The sequence below is a fragment of the Symphalangus syndactylus genome, chromosome X, assembly GCF_028878055.3.
Source record: "Symphalangus syndactylus isolate Jambi chromosome X, NHGRI_mSymSyn1-v2.1_pri, whole genome shotgun sequence".
Lineage (NCBI taxonomy): Eukaryota > Metazoa > Chordata > Mammalia > Primates > Hylobatidae > Symphalangus > Symphalangus syndactylus.
In genome coordinates, this window is record NC_072447.2 from 65,446,147 (window position 1) to 65,465,493 (window position 19,347).

Genomic DNA, 19,347 nt, shown 5'->3' on the forward strand with positions numbered 1-19,347 from the left:
CTGATAACCTCCATCCCTGGGGATGGCCAAATTGAGAATGAGGGATTGGCAGGACAGAGATGTCTAGAGGATGAGGAAATGAAGTTTGGATTCCATAGGATCCAGGCTGAGTAACGAAGGTTAATGTAAACTGACAAATTCAAATTTTGAGAAATGTATCGGTCAGAGATATTTTTAATTTCTTAAATTTAATTTTATTTTTTTCTGCAGATGGGGTCTTGCTGTGATGCCCAAGCTGGTCTTGAACTCCTGGCTACAAAGTGCAGCCTCCCAAAGCTCTGTGCAGTGGTGCTGTCATAACTCACTGCAGCCTCAAACTCCTAGGCTCAAGTGATCCTCCTGCATGAGTCTCCCGAGTAGCTGGGACCACAGATGCGTGCCACCATATAAGGCTACTTTTTTCTGTTTTTATAATTTTAGAGATGAGGTCTCGCTACATTGACCAGGCTCGTGTCCAACTCCTGGCCTCAAACAATCCTCCTGCCTCGGTGTCTTGCATAGCTGGGGTTATAGGTGTGAGCCACTGCACAGAGCTAGGTGAGGGATTATGATGTGACACTCATAGCCCCTTAGTGTTTGGTGATTGTCTCTGGGTGTTCATATGTTCACAGGGAGGTGGAGACATAGACAGATCCCATTACTGAGAAATAAAGAACTCCCTACAATGAAGCAGATTAATGGAGGGGACTTCCTCCTTTGCAGGGAGAAAAAAGGGCAGTGCTCAAAACAGGAAGAAAAGCCATGAACAGGAATTCACTGGAAATGGAATGTCCTCAGAAGACCTTATCTTTTCCGTGGGAGGCAGGGGATGGGTGATTCCTTTTGGATTCTAGCAGCATGGATACTTAGCCATCGCTCGCTAGTAGTTTGTTCCACTATAATTTCATGTGGTCACTATTGACCCTTCACTGAAGTCTGTAACTGGCATAGCGTCTATAGTCCCGTGAGTGGTGCTTTTGGGGATTTAAGGAGCAGAGCAGTCAAGTGAAGCATTGCCTTCTTGCATTGCCGTTCCCCATTGGTCCTTCTCCAGGGGAAACTGGTCATGGTCATCCAGACAGAGACCAGCAGCCAAGTGGATCTGAGATCCCCCGAGAGGGGTGTGAAACACAGGGGAGTCACTGGCAGGTGGGCACTCAGGAGTGCATATGAGACAAACCCCCTGACCCAGAGGAGACTGGATGTCACACAACATCTGTGGAGGTCAGGAAGATGGGCAGAACTTCATGTGGTTCCTTCTGGCATAGGGCATGGCTGTGGGTGTGGGTTGCACCATTGCAGTGAAGACGAGTTTACTTAGATATTTTGGACTGAGGGGTTCCAGGACATGGGAAATGGAGGGCAGCTGGGTCCCAGGAGAGGAGAGTGCAGCTGGACAAAGGGACTTCTGAGACTCACTGGAATAAATGGAAAGAAGGGAGGGGAAGTTGGGGGCATATGCCCAACTTTTGAGTTGTTGTTTATCACAAATTTATAGTGTGGGATGTCTCATGTCCTGCCTGGCACCCTGTTTGTCCAGCCTCTGGTAAGGGGAGTCAATACACAGAAGGTGGTGGGCTTCTCAGGAAGAGGGGCAGGCAAGAGGCCTCTCATTAGTTTGGCTGCTTCCAGAAGTGGGAGACTATCAGAAACCTCTCTCATCTGAGTCTCCCCAAGGCCCTGGCGGAACAGGAGTGTGGCAGGAAGGGGGAGCCCTAGGAACTTGTCCCATGGTCTGGGCAGAGGTCTCCCAGGCCACAGAGGAGAAGAGGGAGGAGGTGTGTCCTGTGTGACTCTGGCAGGAAGGATCAGGGAGCCCTCCTGAGACAGCGCTTCTGAAATTGGGCTGGCTGGAACTTTCTGTCAGAAAATAGGAATGACTGAAAAAACTCCCCTACTATGATAGAGGCTAGAGGGTGGTAAAGAGGAAAGTGAGTTGGGGTAGCAGGAATCCTAGGTGCCACAGGCATGGTTTGCAGGTACAATACATTGGTGGTAACATGATGGCTCAGGGACAAAGAAGCCTGTCTCCAAACCGTGCAGGTGCATTGAGAGGATGCAGAAATTCTGGATTCATGTCAGGCCCGTCTGCGTTTCTGCCCTCCTCCACCCAGCATTGAGGGAAGGGCAGGGTAGAACTAAAGCGAATGTTCTTTTCAGTTCCTGAATAAGGGGCTTGCGTACCTCAGAGGAAGACAGAACACGCACATTTCTCTGCGTTTCTCTTTGTCTCATCCTTAGTCTCTAGGCCATTAGCCCCTGTTGCCATGGGAACTGAAGCTGAGTGTCTGATGCATTCATTGGGCTGTGGGAGAAAAGCAGAGTTGGTCCTTGAAATAAAGGCCCCTGGGAGGGGCGATTCTAGCAAGGCAGTCACATCGAAAGAATTCACAATCCCCACAGATATATTGATCCTTGTGATTAGTACACACACACACACACATGCACACATCCCACACACCCCCACCCCATACACACACACACACACACACACACAGGCTTCATCCTGAACAAGTATGATGTACAGAGCATCACACTGGCTGGCCCACAGGGTTCTTGTGGGAGAGGCCAGGCCTCTGTGACCACGAAAGGGGTTGCAACTGATACAGTCAGGGAGGGATCCCAGGAAGGGGAGTGATTCCCTTAAATTTGCTTGTTGAAACCCGTATCCGGCAGGGGAAAGGAGGATCCGGTGCAGAGCTTGGATTCAGCAGAGGTGGCTGTTGATGTGACCAGTCCCCCTGTTTGGGTGGGAAGGCCCTGAATGACACATGCAGCAAGGCAAGAGCGGTCCCGTGCACCCTTTGATCTTGGCTTATCCAGCTCCTCCCTCTGAGATAGTCCCACGGGGAGCCCCAGGTTGACCCGGGATGGGGATCCCCTCTTTCCAGGGGCAGGGTAGAGTTCTCAAAGCTGGCAGTTTTCTCCTCCTTACCCTTTGTCCCTCACTGCCCCTTCATCTTGCCCCCTGCTCATCAGTCGCCCTTTGGTAAAGGACCTCTCCCCTTGTTCCTTTCTCTGTACTCCCTCATCCATTTCCTCTACACTCCTTTCCTCTTTCCTCTCTCTTCCTACCTCACTTCAGCCTCTGTCATCACCCCTCATCTCCCCTCTCTGCTCTCTCTCCTCCATGCCTTATCTTTCCCTTTGTCATCCCTCCGAGTTCCCAGATCCCTCACTGCCCTTTCCCTCCCTCTTTCCTTTCTCATGTTGTCCTCCCTGGTTTTCCCCTCACTTTGCTTTTTCCTTCTCTCTATGCCGTTCCTTCCCCTCGCGCTCCCCGCCCTCCCCTCCCCTGATACTTACCCAGTGACTAATCCTTAGTTCCTTAACTGGTGCTGGGCGTAACGTGGGCTCTATGTGTTTAGCTTTCAGCCTCAGAGGGCAGTACATCCTAAAGTGAATCACCAACTTAATTATTCCTCTGCAAATTACCATCAGTGATATGAGATTCAACGACAAGGAGCTGTGAGAGCGCACAGGAAGGGAGCTCATTTCTGGGGTGGGCTCAGTGAAGAAAATGTCATTGATGATAGTCCTTGTTCTGACATCCACCATCCTCTGCTTGCCTCTTTCTGTCACTGCCTTCCCTTTCACGTTGGGGGCAACTCTCCTCTTCTATCCTTTGCAGCAGGGTGGGACTCCTCTCATGGTGTCCTGCCCTCCACACCCCAAGGTGTGAGTTCTCATGAGGTCCAACTGGATGCCCATTCCCTGCAACCTGAGCACCCAACAGGCCAAAGAGCATGAGGGGTTGTTTCAACTCACCCGGGGACCCTTGTTCCTGCTCCCAGCTTCCCCAGGGCACCTTTGGTCACGTACTTCACTCACCCCTTCTCTTTCTCACGTTCACTTCTCACCTCTCTTCCTCCTCCCTCTTTCCTGGCTGCACCCTTTTCTCCTAAGGCTTTACCCCATAAAGACAAAGAAACTGGCTGAGGAGACAAAAGAAAGAAAGTAGCAGAAGATGGGAAGGAAACAGGTGAGTGACACTGACTTAGCTGATTAAGAGAGCTTGATCTTTTTTGAGGGTGTGGGGGGTTCTCGCTCTGTTGCCCAGGCTGGAGTGCAGTGGTACGATCATAGCTCCCTGTAGCCTCGAACTGCTGAGCTCAAGGGATCCTCCAGCCACAGCCTCCAGAGTAGCTGGGAGTACATGTTAATTTTTTTCTTATGTTTTGTTTTTTTACAGACGGAGTCTCACTTGTGTTGCCAAGAGAGCTTGAGCATCAACTAGCAGTGAGGACGGCAAGAAAGCAACTGACTTATCCCCTCTCACCAGACCTTCCAACTGTCTGCAACACTGACATTGCCATGTATCCCGGCACGTTGTTGGTAATGGTGGGGGCTGTAAATTGCACGATTGCTCTAGAAAGTGTATTTACAAATCACTTAGACACCCAGATCCCCTCTCAGCTCCTCGTAGCATGACAAATCGCTCTCCCCCAACTCTGGGAGATGGAGGACAAATGTACTCTCTGCAGAGCATGAACCAGCAGATTTATGGGCTTTGGAACTTCAGGCTCACTTGAAGGCATACATCCCAACTCGGCATAGGGATTTCAGTTGCTGTCTACAGCAATCTTCAGTCCCTCACCTCCGCTGGAGTTTGGCGTCCAGACTGCTGGCATCTTGCCCCTTCTCAGAGATGCAGGGGAGTCTTCCTGTGTAATCTAAACTTCCCCAGAGAGGAGACTTAGTGATATTGGCAGGCAAAGACCTCTGGAGTTTGTTTCATTAGTAAGCTCAAAATATTTTCTTATTTCAACGTTAGTTTTTCTTAGAGCCATGGGTTACTTAGGAGGATGTTTCTTAATTTACAAACATATACGGGGGTTTGTAATGATCTTTTGTCATTAATTTCTAGATCCCATTGTGGCATTGTGGTCAGAGAATATATAAATCGCTGAAGAATCCATTGCTTATGGACATTCCTGGGATAGTATTCATTTAAACATCTTTATGTACACTGTAATGAAATATAATACAAAAATGGAGTTGCACGCAAAATGAGGGTACCACTCAGTAAATGGTTCCACAGGGACGTCTGATCCCCTACGATCTGGGTTGAGAAGTGGTGTAGTGTATTGCCGGCAGCTCAAAAGCACTCTCATGCCAGTCACTCTTGTCTTCCACCTCAGCAAATCTAACCACTCTTGTGACTTTTAACACTTGAAGATAATCCTGCCTGTTTGTGAACGCATTACACATGAGTAGAATCAGTATAGTACGTATTTTATAATCCGGGTTTCTCTTGGCAACATTAGGGTTTCTCCTTGCTATTCACTTTTGTTGTGCTCTGTAGCCGAATTTCGTTTCTTTGCATTCCTGCGCAGTATTTTGAATTGTATGACGATGCCACAATTTATTCATGCCTTTTATTTCTAATGGACTCTTCAGTAGTTTCCAGCACTGGAGTGTTAGTGTTATTATTGTGGTGCACGTTCACAAGGATGTCCTTTGGTTAACATGCGTATGCATTTAAGGCTGTGCTTGCAGGACTGCTTTGATTACTTTTTCTTCCTTCATGGCACTGTGAGTGGTGACAGTGGATGTATCTGTTTTTATTTTTCCCCCCCCGATCTCAGAGGGAAAGCTGTCAACATGTCACCAGTAAGTATCATTGTTTTCATAGGCTTTTTAAAGGTATTCCAACGGAATCTAGAGAGTTCCCTTTTGTTCGTAGTTGGCTAAGAGGTTTTATCATAAGTGCATGGTCATTTAAAAAAATCAAACCCATGAAATACCCTTCCTGCGTCTGTAGGGAATATCATATTTTTTCTCCTCCATACATTACTTCTGAGAGATAGATTTTTCAAGCGCTGAACCGTTTCATTTCTAGAATACTCTTGACTTGTTTGTGATACGTTTTCCTTTTTGGAGATTTAACTGATTTGTTTTGCTAGTGCTTTATTCAAGATTTCTTCTTCTGTGCTTATGTGAAAGATAGGCCTGTGCATTTCATTTCTTACCATGCCCTTTAAGGTTTTTGCCTCATAAAATGGGATAGGAAGCATTTCCCCTTTTTTATGTTACCTGGCAAGAAGGTAAGATTGACATTCCTTCCTTCACAAACGTTTTGTAGAATTAATCGGTGGCGGCATCAGAGTCTGTAGGTTCTTGTGGCTGCTGCTGTCGTTTCCTTCAGATTCCGCCCGTTTAGAATTTGTAGACAATTCAGATGTTTAGTCTGTTTTCTGTCATTTTGTTGTATTTTCTTGAAATGTGTAAATTATACCCAAAGTTTCACATTTGTGGGCATAAAGTTGCTCATGGTTTTGAATAATGATCTCTTTAATGCCTTCGTTGCCCATAGTGATGTCTCCTTAGCCACTCCGGACACGGGTTGCTTCCTTTTTGTTCAGGCCCACACAAGGCATGTCTTAATCACATCATCTTTACAAAAAACCACCTCTGGCTGTGTTGTTTTATCTTTAACTGATTTATACTTTTATCGTTATTTCATTTCTTCTGCTTTCTTCAGATTTAATCTGTTGTTCAACATTGTTGAGAAAGATGCAAATGTTGTGCCTTTCTTTTTCATGCAATCTAGACAATTAAAATATGTCCCATAAGTTTTCTTCAGGTTCAAAATACTTTGTGATTTGATTGGTGATGTTTTCCTTGAGCTATGGATTATTTAGAATACAGGACATAAAAAGGATGCCTTTTCTAAAAATAAAATGAAGTGAAATAAAAAGGATGCCTTTTTATTTCATTTTCTTGCTTAATTGCCCTCTGAACTTCCGGGACTATGTTGAGAAGTAGCAAAAGCGGGCATCTCTGTCTTGCTCCTGATCTTAGAGGAAAAGCTTTCACTCTTTCGCCATCGAGTACAGTGTTCACAATGAGTATTTTATATAGGAGTTCTGTGACGTTGCGTTGAGGTTGTTTCCTTCTGTTCCAAGGAGTTTGAGTGTTTTTATCACGAAGGGGGTTGACTTTTGTCAGATGCTTTTAGTGCATCAATTGAGCCGATCATGTGGTTTTGTCTTCATTTTGTTGATGCCGTACACTAAATTAGTTGATTTTCATTGATCAAAACTTCCTTGCATTCCACGAATAAATCCCACGTGGTCATGGGCCTTTCATGTGTTGTTGAACTCGGTGTGCTAGACTTTTGTTGAATATGCATGCATAAACATTCTTTTGGGAAGTGTGTGTGTGTGTGTGTGTTTCTGGTCCTAATTCTTCTCTAAATGTTTAGTAGAATTCTCCACTGAAGCCATCTAGTCCTGGGGATTTCTCTGTTGGGAGGTTGATGAATACTGGTTAAGTCTCCTTACGAGTTGTCGAGATCTGAGATTTTTTACTTCTTCAGGAGTCAGTCTTGGCAGCGTGTATGTTTCTCAGAATTTATCCATTTCTTCTAAAGTATCAAATCTGTTGGGGTATAGTTGTTCCTGGTCTTCTCTTTATAATCTTTTTTATTTCTGTAGTATCAATTGTAATGCCCCTCTGTCATTCTGATTTTAGTTATTTGACCCTTCTCTGTTTTTTCTTAATCTGCTTAACCTATGTTCACCTTTTCAGAGACACCAGCTCTTAGTTTCATTGTTTTTTTTCCTATTATTTGTCTATTCTCCATTTCCTTTATTTGTGCTCTAATCTTTATTACTTCCTTCCTTCTGCTAACTTTGGGTTTACGTTGTTCTTCCTTTTCTAGTTCTCGCAACACAAAGATAGCCTGTTGATTTGAGATCTTTCTTCTTTTTCGCTGTAAGCATTTACCACAATAAACTTCCCTCTTAACACTGCTTTCCCTGCATCTCCTTAGTTGTGGTATGTGGTGTTTTCATTGTCATGTGTCTCAAGATACTTTCTAATTTCCTTGTGGTCTGTTCTTTGACCCACTGGTTATTGAAGAGAGTGTTGTAATTTCCGCCTGTTTGTGACTTTTTCAATTCTCCTTCCGGTATTGCTTTCTAGTTTCATTCCACTGTGGTCAGAAAAGATAATTGGTATGATTTCAAACTTCTGAAGTTTGTGAAGACCCTAAATGTCAGCAAAAAAGCTAAAGCATAAGACCTCTGGAAGAGAATTCAGGATAAAGCCTTGAAAAACTTGCTGTAGGCGAAGGACTCTTATAGCTATGACACAGAAAGCAATAGCCACGCAAAAACACGTTAAGTGAATTTCATCAAATTTGGAAATCTGGCTTTTCATCATCAGCGAAATGAAAAAGCAAACCATTCATTGCGGCAATGTTTGCAATATACGCTACCCGACAATGGAAAAGTTTGCACGCAAAAAAGCACTCTTATAATTCAGTATTAAGACGACAAATAATAATCAATGTGCAAACCATGTGAATGGTTCCTCACATGCCACACCAAACGATATGCAACTGGTCAAGAGAAGAGGCTGGGCCAAGGTCACTAGTGGAGGCAGCGGCAAACCTGGGTCAGAGATCTCAGGCAAGTCACCTCCCTTCTCTGAGTCTGTTTCTTCAAGTGCACAGTAGTAGCTCAGACGATCTTTGAGGGTGTCATGAGGTAGTGGGCAAAACGCCCTTGGCCCAGGGCCTGATGACGACAAAAACGAGGAGGAGCAGCAGGATGGATGCCCAGGAAGGAAAACACCCAACCTGATGTCTCAGGAGGCTGGGAGGGTGGTGGCAGGCCTCAGAAACCTGGGGTGGAGCCTGTCGTTCAGGGAAGCCGTGAGGGGTGGTGATCATGCACAATGAAGGGAGATGGGGAGCGGTATGTGCACGTGGGTGGGAGGGTGGGTGTCAGGAGAGAGTGCCCAGCAGGTGGGTGTATCACCCCCGGGACACTGTGAGCCCCTGGATGGCAGGGGCGGCCGACAGCAGGGCCCAGTGCATGCACCCTGGCCTCAGAGGGTCCTGGGTTCAAGTCTGTACTCTGCCGCTTCCTGGCTGTGTGACTTGGGGAGAGCATCTTCCCTCTTGGAGCCTCAGTTGGCTGAGACCGTGAAATGGCCTTACTGCCCCCACCTCTCGGGCTTGCCAGAGAAATGGAAACATAGGCCCAGACGAGAAATTGTACATGAATATTCAGAACAACTTTATGCATAATGTCAATAACTGGAAACAAGTGAATGCACGAACGCTCGTCCATCGCCAGGCCTGGGGCAGGGGTGATCAGAGGGAGCAGGCCAGGCTGGGAGAAGGCTGTGAGTGCTGTCCACTGCCACAGCAGGGCCTCAGAAAACACCTGCTGATGTGAACTGTGGGCCTTTGCAGTGAGGGGTCTGCAGAAGGCCCCAGGCTGGGGGCATGGGGGAAGCCTGCCTGGGTCTCCTGTTTGCCATGTGAGTGAGGTGGTGGCCGTCCCCAGGGTGGCCGGTCTGACCCTCCTGCAGGACGCGCAGTCCAGTCCGCCCCCACTTCCCACCAGGGCGCTCCCGCCTCCCTGCCCTCCTCCTCTCTTCCCAGTTGCTCTCAGCACTGCCCCTACAGGGTAGGGGGAGGGGGTCCCTGGTGAGGCCCCACCGCGGCAAAGTGATGTGAAAAGGGGAGTGTCCAGCAAGCCTGGAGGCCGGAGGAGGCCGTGATCTGGCCAGCACCCTGCCTCTGAGGGCTGCTTCCTGTTCCTTTCCAGCGGAGCTTCCATATCTCAAGTGCCCTCTGCACACAGTGTTCAAACTCACTCCTGTGGCTTATGGTGACTACCCCCACCCTGATCCAAGGACAGGCATGTGCCCGCTATGTGCACAAGGGTGTCTGGGGAGGTTCCGGCCAAATAGCATTAAATTTATGACACCAGGGGTGGAGTCCCAGGCATCCCTCATCTCTTCCACAGCCCAGACCACAAACCAGGAGACATAAAGGGAAGGGGACTCCACTGTGTGCCTGTGTGTGTGTGTGTGTGTGTGTGTGTGTGTTCCAGTAAAACTTTGGGACTGGATTTCTGTCAGAGTCCCAGAATGTCAGTGTGGCCAAGCATGGACCCAAGCACCAGAGAAGCAGAAATCACAGCGGCAGCCAACATGGAGACCCACCCAAAGCCTTTCTGACGGACAGCTTCTGGGGTGTGCAACCAATGCAGTCCGATGCTCACCAGGGCTCCCCATGTGGCTCCATGCTCTGCTGTTGTTGTTTTGAAATCCTTCATAGTTTTTGACAAGGAGACTCGTGTTTTCATTTTCCACTGGGCCTCCCAAATTAGGTAGCCTGGTCTAGGTCAGGATCTGGCCGTGGCGGAGATGGCAGCCCCTCCTGGGGAAACAGAGGCTGGGGCTGGGTGCGGGGGTGGGAAGCAGGGAGCCTTCCACTGCTATGTTTTCCCTCCTTATCTAGGGCTCTGTCCTCCCAAGCCCTGGACATTACCGGGGAACTCCAGAAAGCCCTGGACACTGTCCCTGCCTGCCACTGAGCCCTTCCCAGGAGACCAAATTGTCTCTGCCCTCACCGTCTTGTACCTGAAGCACGTGCAGCCCTACCTCAGACCCCTCCAGACATCACCCAGCCCTTGAACACACCAGGACCTAGGTAGGCCTGGTGTTGTCCTCACTGGGAGAGCCCTGCTGCTGGGGGAGAAGGGCTGCGAAGCCCCAAACAGGCCGCCGTTCCGTCACAGGCAAGGGACTGTGTGCGCGCGCACCGTGCGTTGTTTTTATTACATCCTGCTCCCTCAGCAATCACGGCCCCTCATTCTACCCACTGGAGGGCTGCGAACACCACTGCGGGGCCCACCTCATTGTCCGTCAGACTCTGTACCGAGGACGGGGTCCTGAACTGTGTGGATGATGAGCCAAGGGTTCTGGAACATCGTCTCCAAGGAGGGGGTGTGGGAGGTGGGTCCTGGTGAGAGCCTTGGACCCTGTCCCTCGGCGGGAGGGGCAGTGGCACCAAGCTGCAGTTTTCCACCCCGCCCCTGCTCTGGCCCCACCTCTTGCCATGTCCCTGGGGCTGCTGAGCAAGGCTTGTAGAAAATCACATAACCATGAGCACTGGGGCCTCTCCAAACTCCTGGTCGCACACTCAGGCGTAACCAACCTCCGCACCTCCCAGCATCCCACCTGTCCCTGTGGGCCTTTTTGGCAGAGGTGGGGCCCACCTACCCCAGAGAGCCTGAAGAAGTTTCCTTGCTACAAGCCCAAGCGTGGCCAGGTATGGCAATGGGTGTGCAGGTAAAGGAAGAAACGTCTAAATTAATTTTGCAACTTTAATGTAACACTGATACCCAAAACGTGAAAGCACAAGGAAAAGCACAAAATGAAAGCAGGAAGAGCAAAGAGAGCTTCATCTTGCATGCCACCTCTGACTGACAGGAAGAAGCCGCCTAGGGTGCTGTGTCGAGAAGGAATCTGAGAGGAGGCGCTCTGGCTTGGCCAGTAAGATCGCTGCAGTTCATCAACGGTGCCTATAAAAGCACAAGAAACCAAAGTGACAACATCCGTGGGCACAAGTGGACCAGGGAGGGGTATACGTAACAAAATAAGTATCCGTCCATGCTGTTGCCGTTGCCCCCAACGCCCCCACGCCGGCCCTCTCTCCGACATCTCACCCCACTCCGCAGCCCTCCTGCAGAGTCTCATTTCTATACCGAAACTCTTACTGGATCCAGGAGAAGAAGCTGGCACCAGCTCTGGCGGCATTTCTGGTCCGGATGGTGGAGCTGGTGCTAGGGCCATCTAGGACGCTGGTGCTGGCCCCTCCATTGGTGCCGCTGCTGACACCAGCTCTCCACGTGGCCCTCCTGTTGGCACGGTTGCTATTCAGAATGTACTGATGGTATCTGGCCCAGAAAGCAAAGGGGATCCTGGCCCAGGCGTCGCCAAAATCTCCGTCCTCATCCCAGGTCAGGAGCTCGACTTGTATGTCATCCCAGCTCCACCGTCCAATCAGAGCTTCATCCCCGATATTCATCTGGGCCCTCATCTGGGCCCTGGCATGTTCCTCGGCCATATCCACATCCATTGTCTTGAAAGCATCATCCACAGCCTCCAAGAAATGAGCCTTCCATTCCCGGGGGTCTCGGTTCTGATTCTGAGGAGGAAAAGGGCGAGCATAGACACAGAGCTACCCCACAGTGGCTGAGCACCCGCGACCCGCCTCACCCCCTCCCGTGTGCTTTGTGCAATGAGGGCGGCAAAAATCAGGACCACAGGGATTGGGGGCTCCTACTCTCCTGTGCCAGACCTGGGATTTTGCCCCATCTGTGACCTTGTGTAGGGTGCTCAGGTGCCTCTGTGAGCGTTTGGTACCCTCACTGGAATATGGGGTAATGGGAAGGAGGCCTCGACCAAGAAACAAGCAAGGTGTGGAGAGCACCACCCCTGGTGCCGGGCACCCAACAGAGGCTCTCCCTTACCTGGGCAATGAATCTCAGGACCCTCATCTTGCTGGTCTCATGGCGGGCTCGCAGGCCCCAGAGGAATTCATACTCAGGTGGGTTGCTGTTGGGGATCTTCTTGTATTCCAGGTACCTTGGCATGAGAGGAAAGTAAACTTTGCTTCTAGCCAGGCAGACCTGTTGCTGAACGGATGGGTTCCAGGGGGCCCCTCCTCAACCCGATGCCGCAGCTCAGCTCCTGGAAGAGGACTGCCCTGCCCCTCCAGCCCTTCACTCATTCCCAAACCAACTCCCAGGACTTCTGCCTGCAAAAGTGAGGCCTTCAAAGCCTTTTGCCATCGGTCTTCCCCGGAAGCCATGCGGAGGTGCAGGAGGGCCACATGTAGGGCATTTGTCTGTAGGGAGGCCACAAGTTTGTGCCCCTCACCACGATGACCCCAGCTTCCTGTTGGGTGTGTTGTAAACAGAGGAGCCATTCTTCAGGCCCCCTGCTCTGAGCACACCCCACCTCGAGGGTCTTGGCCACACCCCGGCGGAGCCCTGGAGAGGCCCACCAGAGGAAACGACTGGAGAGGAAGAAACAGTCAGCCAGGAGAAGCGTGCTCCAGGCATCCTCCTCAAGTCCTGACCCTTTGTTGGTGTGCATGCGCGCCTGTGCGTTGGCAAGTCCTCCAGGGACGGGGAGAGGGTGGCCCCTGGCCTGAAAATCAGGAGAGTTGGGCTGAGGCCCTTACCGGCTGGGAGCCATGCTCAGAGGCGTCCCCTCTCTGAGCTCCGGGTTCCTTAGGTGTAAACCAGGGGGAACTCTTGTGTCAGTCTACAGGGCAGGTGCTCAAGGAGATGGTGGCCATTATCACACCCCACACCATGTTCTCAGGTGATGTGCGCTCCCTTTTCCCAAGACCGCCCTGGCCTTCGGCACCCCACACGCTCGCATAGCCCCACTGCCGCTCACTCCCAGGCCAGAGACACCCATCCCTCCAGTTGAAGATTTGGGATAGGGAACTGCTTTCTCAGCTAGACCAGCACACAAAGGATGCTCGAGTGAGAGCCGCAGTTGGCTCAGGTGATACTTACTTCTGCTTCACGAAGTCATCTGTGATGAGCTTCCTCAGATCGCCGAGGAATGGGTGCCTCACCCTGAGGGCAAGGAAAGGAATCCATGAGCAGAGACGGTGGCAGGGGCCCTCCCTAGCATGACTATGAGCTCCCAGCCCACGGGGAGTCGCTGTGGAGGCCTGGGCATGCAGCAGAAGCCAGAGGACTGTTGGTCAGGGATGCCCCAGGTAGGGATTTGATGGAACCCCTGACTCTGACTGTCTCTCTTAGATGTCATCTGGGGCCACAGAACAGAAAGGGGGCTGAGCAGCGTCCAGCACTGCTTCCCCATCCGCCCCGGTGAGATCCTTTGCTCTCTACCGAGCCCAGGGCGCCCCACGCCCTTGCGCCAGAGCACCAGGCTGTTGCAATCCCAGGACCTCTTTGGCCAGAGGATAGCACCGAGGGGAGGAGCTGGAGAGGCCAATCATACCCAGGGCGCAGTCCCATCTTGCGTAGTGCCTCCCAGAGGACAGCTGCGAGGGGAGAGGAGGTACGAGAGTTTGGCACCCAGAAGATGAGACTACGGGCAGCCCCCCAGTTGCAGGTCCAGCCACTCACCCTCGCTGGCACGGTTGCCATTCATGAAGATGACGCCCAGAATCACCAAGAGGAGACTCAGCCTGGGAGTGTCCTTGGTTCTAAAGGTGTGGAAAGAGAAATCCTGTTCGGCAGCTATTTGCCTGAGAGACACCACCAGGCTCTCCCAACTAGCCTCTCTCAGGTTTCCCAGCTTGAGGGGAACTCTTCCCAGGACAGGCACAGTTCACTAGCTGCTGGCAGACCATTCGCACCTCCGCCTGAGACTTAATCACCTCCTCTATAAAACATGGGTACTAACACTTCCCTGACAGGGTTCTGCAGAGGACAGGGCAAGGCAGGGAGCCGAAGCTCTGCAAATGGCAAACGTGTGTCCAGAGATGGCTCCAGACCTGTCCTGCCCCTGCCACATCAGGACCTACACTGAAGAGGAAGCTCTCCCCTAGGCCAGCTCTGCCGGGCCCAGGCCAGGCAGGCAGGAGAAAGAGGCAAGCCACTTTCCTCCGAAGCTTTGGGGATAAAGCCCGGCAGCAACTTGGGGAGACCTGATGGCAGCAAGGCCTCACCCCAGGCTATCATTCCTTTCATCCAGCGGTCACCAGGCGGCCCTCGCTGTGTGTGGGAGCCGTGCGCCGCACTCAAGCCCCGTCTTCCTGCTTCACTGAAGGGGTGTGGGCAGGGAAGGGACACCACGGAGGAAGGCCACGACCCGCCTTCCCTTTCTTACTTTCCAAGGAGGCGAGCTGAGGAGTCCCGTGTGCAGACAAGAATATACAGGTGTTCTTCCTTGTCAATCTCCTTCAGGTGGATCCCAAACTTCTACATGGGGGAGAAAACAGAGTGTGAGATCCAAACCCCATGCTGGGCATCCTGCCGGCAGACAGTGATTCCCAGTTAGAACTGCTCCTCAGCAAGGAATCCAAACTCGTGAGCGAGGGCAGAAGAAGACAGCGCACGGAAGACCTTCGCTGTGGGAGCTGACGCTGGCAGAGGCGATGAGACCCACCTGGCCAGACGGCGAGACACTCAGAGAGCATGAGAGAGAGAAGCCGAGGGCAGGAAGCACAAGTCAAACTGCCAGTGCAGTGGAAGCTCAGAGTCGGAGAGGTGAGAGATGGCTCCAGAGACTGGGCCTTGAGGGGCTGCAGGGTCACCCCACCCCCATGCCCGCTCTTCCTCCACAGAGCTGCTCCCATCCTGCACCCACCTTTTCCAGGGTGTACGTTGCTCGTTCAATGATCTCAGGGAAATGTTCGTCATATTCTCTGATGACATCCTTCAGCATGTCTGCAGGAGGGGGAAGAGTTGGAGAAAGCACCTGGGCTGAGCAGGGGTCACAGAGCTGTAGCCCCTTGGTCAGCCCTGCCGAGGGTGGCACAGCCAGGACCCCGTCCCGTGGCTACGGAGGGACCAGCCGCGGCACGCAAGCAAAGGGATGCCCACAGACTAGGGGATGGCGAAGGGGGCACGGGCTGCCTACCTGCGCGCTTGATGGGGATCTTCTTGTAGTCCTTAATCATCAGGTATTTCACCAACTTATTTGCCTGGAGAAGGAGGAACATGCGGGGAGGTCAAGGCATGGGTGACAGCAGAGATGTGGCCCACAAGGGAGGAGAGGAGGGAGATGGGGGAGGGTGGGCTTCTTACCCTCTCTTGCAGAAGGGTCACGTTGCGGGGGGGCAGGCACAGTACGTGCCTTGAGGGTATCTGGGACCTCAGGGCCATCGGGGGCCGAGGGGCCAACTGAGCCCGCACCGTCAATGAGGGCTGTGATGCTCTCCAGGTGGGTGGGACCGCAGGAGGCTCTCTCTCCTCCTCGCTGCTCTCATACTCATCATCCAGGTGCTTGGACTGTATCATTCGAGAGAGGAGAGACCCAGGGCTACCAGGCTTCCCGTGCCAAAGTGAGACACAAAAGCACCCGGCACGCACCTCACCCGTAGCAGGCTCTTGGAAATGAGAGCAGTACCAGCAGCGGCTGGCATGTGCTGCGTGCTTACTAAGTGCCAGGCACTGAGCCAGCCTCTTCTCCCACCAGTCCTGAGGGTAGGGACTACGTGGAGTGAAAACATGCTCAGCAAACTTGTGTTGGAGAAACATGGACTAGCTGAGAGGAGAGGAGGGGAGGAGAGGGGAGGTGAGGAGAGAAGGAGGGGAAAGAGGAGAAGAGAGGAAGAAGGGGGAGAGGAGAGGGAGGAGAGGAGCAGGAAAGGGAGGAGAAGGAAAGGACAGGAGCAAGGGGGCGTGGAGGTGGCAGGGGGCAGGGGGATCTCACCTTCTTGGTCCTCTTGCCTCCCATCCTGGCCCAGGGCTCAGCACTGTGCTGAGCAGTGGCAGCAGCTGCACCCTCCGGCTCAGGGATGCTCGTGGCCATCTTGGCCTTGGCAGCAGCTGCCGCCACAACATTCTGAGGCTCCACCCACCGAGTCTTGGCCAGCGCCTTCCCCGACTTGGTGGTCTTGGGCCGGGTGGCTGCCACCTCCCTGCCAGGTCCCGTCTGGGGCACACCGGAGGCGGCACTGGGGCCCTCTGTGGCAGCCTCTTGGGCTGGGGCAGGTCTCTTGGGGCGCGGGAAGGCCATGCCACTGACACCTGCCGGCTGAGTGAAATCAAAGACATCATTCTGACCCAGGAAGGCTGTGCTGGGCAGGTTGGCGTCCACCTCCCTGGCACACGGAGCCTGAGAGAAAGCACAGGCGCTACTAGGGCCCTCGGTAGCGGCCTCCTGGGCCGGGGAGCCTGTCTGGGACTGTGCGGAGGTTGCCGGAGCCCCGGGGGCAGCCATCTCACTGGTGACTAACATCTGGGAGGTCTGCGGAGAAGCAAGCGGTGGCTCAGGGGTGGGCCCCTGAGCTTCGGCGGCGTAGGTCGTGGGCTGGGTATCCTCTCCTGAGACCTGCGGCGTGGCCACCCGGTGGCTAGCGACCACCTGACTGAAGGCGGTACGGGCAGCGGCGGCAGCGGCCCGAGCCGCACGGTTGGAGGCGGCGGCGCGGGCTACGTTGGCAGCACGGGCGGCCGTCTCGTTGGCAAGTGTTTCCGGATCCAGCTGCAATGCCTCCACCAGGGTCTGGGCCAGCACAGGGTTTTCCAGTTCCCAGGGCTCATTCTGCAAGGCCAGAGAGAGGGGTTGGGGAAGGCAGGCCGCTCGACGACATACTTGTGTTAGCTTCCCTGTGCTGGCCAGCCTCTTCCCAGCAGTCAGCCCTGAACACCCCAAGACCTTCCCAAATCTTCTTCTTCCGAGCAGGGGAGGGAAGGCTTGGGGAAGCTGGGCAGTCCTTTCCCACACAACCCTCCTTGCTCCCCCCTCCTCCCTCCCCCATTCACAGGGGAAAGGCCCAGGCCAGCAGGTGGCCAGGAAGGGGCCTCACCGATAAGATGCGAAGGCCTGGACCCAAGCTTCCGAAGGCTCTGAGGATATGGATGTCAAAGCTGGTGAGGGTGCCATAGCCACCAAACGCACCGAATTCTTCATAGTCGTTGCCTTCAACCATCTCTTCCTCGCCGACTTCGTCGCTACCCTCATCCATGTCTTCAACGCTGTAGTTTTCCGATTGCACGCTGAAGCTTCCCTCAGCCATGCTGCGGGTCCCAGGGAGATGAGAGCTCAGCCTGAGAGGGAGGGTGAAGCAGCTGCAGGGGGAGGGGGCGGGATCCAATGGGAGGCGGGATCTCCCGGGAGGTGAGGGGCGACAATCATCAGGTTACTAGGCAATATTAGGCAGTAGGGCGCAGGGGGGGAGGTGGGGGGCAGACGGTTTGGCTTTCTGATGGGGTAGACCTGGTCAGGGACAGAGCCCAAGGAAAGGGGCAGAGGAGGTCTCAGGAGGCGCCGCACTGAAAGCGGAGTTTAGGATGGGCAGGCTCGCCATCCCAGCGGCTAGATTTGACGAGGGGGTGTTCTGGAGGGCTGGGGTCCGAAGAGTCCCAAAGGGGATGCATTGGGGAAGAGAGAAACAAAGGGTTTGGATTTAAGGGCCAGAGAAGGGGACCGGGATGAAGGGCGAGCAGATGGGAGAGCTCAGACAACGGGGGCAGTGGCAAGCCGCAAGCTCAGCGAAACAGAACCCCAGGGACCTTTGACTAGGTCCGGGCGGGGGGCCTAGGTGGGGCTCAGACTCGAGCACTAGAGGCGGATGGAGTGGGGGCCTCAGACCTAGGTGAGGCTCCAATCGGAGCGCTGCAGATCTCAAACGCGAGGACTGGGCACTCCAGGAAGGGGGCAAGCGGTCAGCTCGGTTGGTTCGAGTAATCTAGGAGTGGCTGGGGTGGGGGTGGGGCCTCAGGTCGAAGGGAGCTCAGCTCGGAGCACACGGGTCTGCTAAAGGGGTGAGGATCCTGGGCTCCGGTTTCAGTAGGGCTCACATCGGGGCGCCTGGGTCTGATGGTGATGGGGGCTCCTATCTAGACCTTGAGTCTAATGGGGTTCCGGTTCTGAGTGCTTGGGCTTTGTTCAGATCCGGAGGCGGAGGGAGGGCGCAGCGTCTCGGGTTCCACTCGCCCCCTCCCGGTCCTGTCTGGGGCTGGATCCTTACCTTCTCGGGGGCTCCAATGGCGTCCGTCCTCAGCACCAGGAACCCCGCAGCCGCGCCCTCGCCTACTGCTGCCAGCACAGCAGCCCGGACCACCCCGCCCCTTTTCTCCGTGCACCCCCCGCGGCTGGGTAGCCTGCGCATGCGCGGACCCCTCCAGCCCGCCCGCTTTCCCAACAAAAGCCCTTTCCTCCAGGTCTCCAGTGCGCATGCGATTCTGCGGGTGGGTGGGCGGTGGGGTCGAAGGTAGGGTGGGGGGGCTCTTCCCGCCAGATCCACTTCACCTCTCCTCCTCCTCCTCCTCCTACAGCGGGCGCGCACACTCATACCCTGCAGTGCAGCTCGACCCACCCAATCATCTCTTCTCAGTCCCCCCTCTTTTGCACAATGCTTCTCTGTCGTGCCCTGCCCTTTCACCCAAACTCCTCCAGCCTGGTCTGGGATACACTCTGCCCCGTTTCCCCGGCACGACCCCTTAGGTCACAATTAGTGAGGTCTCACAATTAATAAGCTGGGTCTCTAACTGCAACAAGTGGAAATCCTCAACCTGCGGGGCTATGAGATGGACATGGCCAGAGGATGGCACTTCGCTTTGTGTGCTTCTCCACTAGCCAACTCTCTGGCCCCCAGACATACTGGGAACATCTGCTTCCTCAGCTACCCTTTATGCAGCTTGTATGTCACAGAGGGATCTGTGCTGGGGCTTTTCTTCCTCTCACAGCAGCGCTGGGAAGTGGATGTCAGCATCCCCATTTGGCAGATCGGGAAGCTGAGGCACAGACACATTGCATGAACTAGACCACAGAGCCAGGAAACAGAAAATGCAAAATTTGGGCCTGGGTCTTCCGGACTCCGAAGCCCACCTCCTGCTCCTGCTGGCCTGGGGACAGAGGCACCGCCTCCTCCGTTTGAGTGACAGGCCTCCCCCACCC

General features: G+C 53.4%; 2 protein-coding genes and 1 non-coding gene across 10 annotated transcripts; all 3 read right to left on the reverse strand.

Moving 5' to 3' along the window:
* Positions 1-2,164: 2,164 nt before the first annotated feature.
* LOC129476236 (putative uncharacterized protein FLJ39060) lies at positions 2,165-3,537 on the reverse strand. Its single transcript, XM_055268976.1, has 2 exons — positions 3,286-3,537; positions 2,165-2,284 (listed from the first exon to the last, which is right to left on the reverse strand). The coding sequence occupies exons 1-2, from the start codon at positions 3,535-3,537 to the stop codon at positions 2,165-2,167; spliced, it is 372 nt and encodes a 123-aa protein (XP_055124951.1).
* Positions 3,538-11,097: 7,560 nt separating this feature from the next.
* Positions 11,098-18,562, reverse strand: LOC129475988 (melanoma-associated antigen D4). Of its 8 annotated transcripts, none has more exons than XM_055268511.1 (14): positions 18,419-18,562; positions 17,255-17,516; positions 16,156-16,989; positions 15,528-15,731; positions 15,361-15,424; positions 15,088-15,167; positions 14,608-14,699; positions 13,902-13,981; positions 13,774-13,816; positions 13,320-13,382; positions 12,977-13,024; positions 12,261-12,375; positions 11,505-11,935; positions 11,098-11,309 (listed from the first exon to the last, which is right to left on the reverse strand). In XM_055268511.1, the coding sequence occupies exons 2-14, from the start codon at positions 17,462-17,464 to the stop codon at positions 11,300-11,302; spliced, it is 2,274 nt and encodes a 757-aa protein (XP_055124486.1). In that variant the 5' UTR covers positions 17,465-17,516; positions 18,419-18,562; the 3' UTR covers positions 11,098-11,299. The 8 variants fall into 8 exon arrangements, with proteins under 8 accessions (XP_055124486.1, XP_055124487.1, XP_055124490.1 ...); XM_055268512.2 differs by having other exon boundaries at positions 17,255-17,555; positions 18,419-18,542; XM_055268515.1 differs by lacking the exon at positions 12,977-13,024 and having other exon boundaries at positions 17,255-17,465.
* Positions 12,621-12,748, reverse strand: LOC129476595 (small nucleolar RNA SNORA11). The gene has a single exon (XR_008655020.1). It is a non-coding gene; the product is annotated as a small nucleolar RNA SNORA11 (small nucleolar RNA).
* Positions 18,563-19,347: the final 785 nt, after the last annotated feature.

Excerpts from the sequence above, each read along its gene's own strand:
- LOC129476236 (XM_055268976.1), bottom strand. The coding sequence starts at position 3,537 with ATGGTGGATGTCAGAACAAGGACTATCATCAATGACATTTTCTTCACT. Across the intron at positions 2,285-3,285 it reads AACTAAGGATTAGTCACTGG|CCCAATGAATGCATCAGACA; the intron begins GTAAGTATCAGG and ends TTTCTCCCACAG.
- LOC129475988 (XM_055268511.1), bottom strand. The coding sequence starts at position 17,464 with ATGGCTGAGGGAAGCTTCAGCGTGCAATCGGAAAACTACAGCGTTGAA. Across the intron at positions 15,168-15,360 it reads GATCCCCATCAAGCGCGCAG|ACATGCTGAAGGATGTCATC; the intron begins GTAGGCAGCCCG and ends CCCCTCCTGCAG. Across the intron at positions 13,025-13,319 it reads GATGACTTCGTGAAGCAGAA|GAACCCGGAGCTCAGAGAGG; the intron begins GTAAGTATCACC and ends TTTACACCTAAG.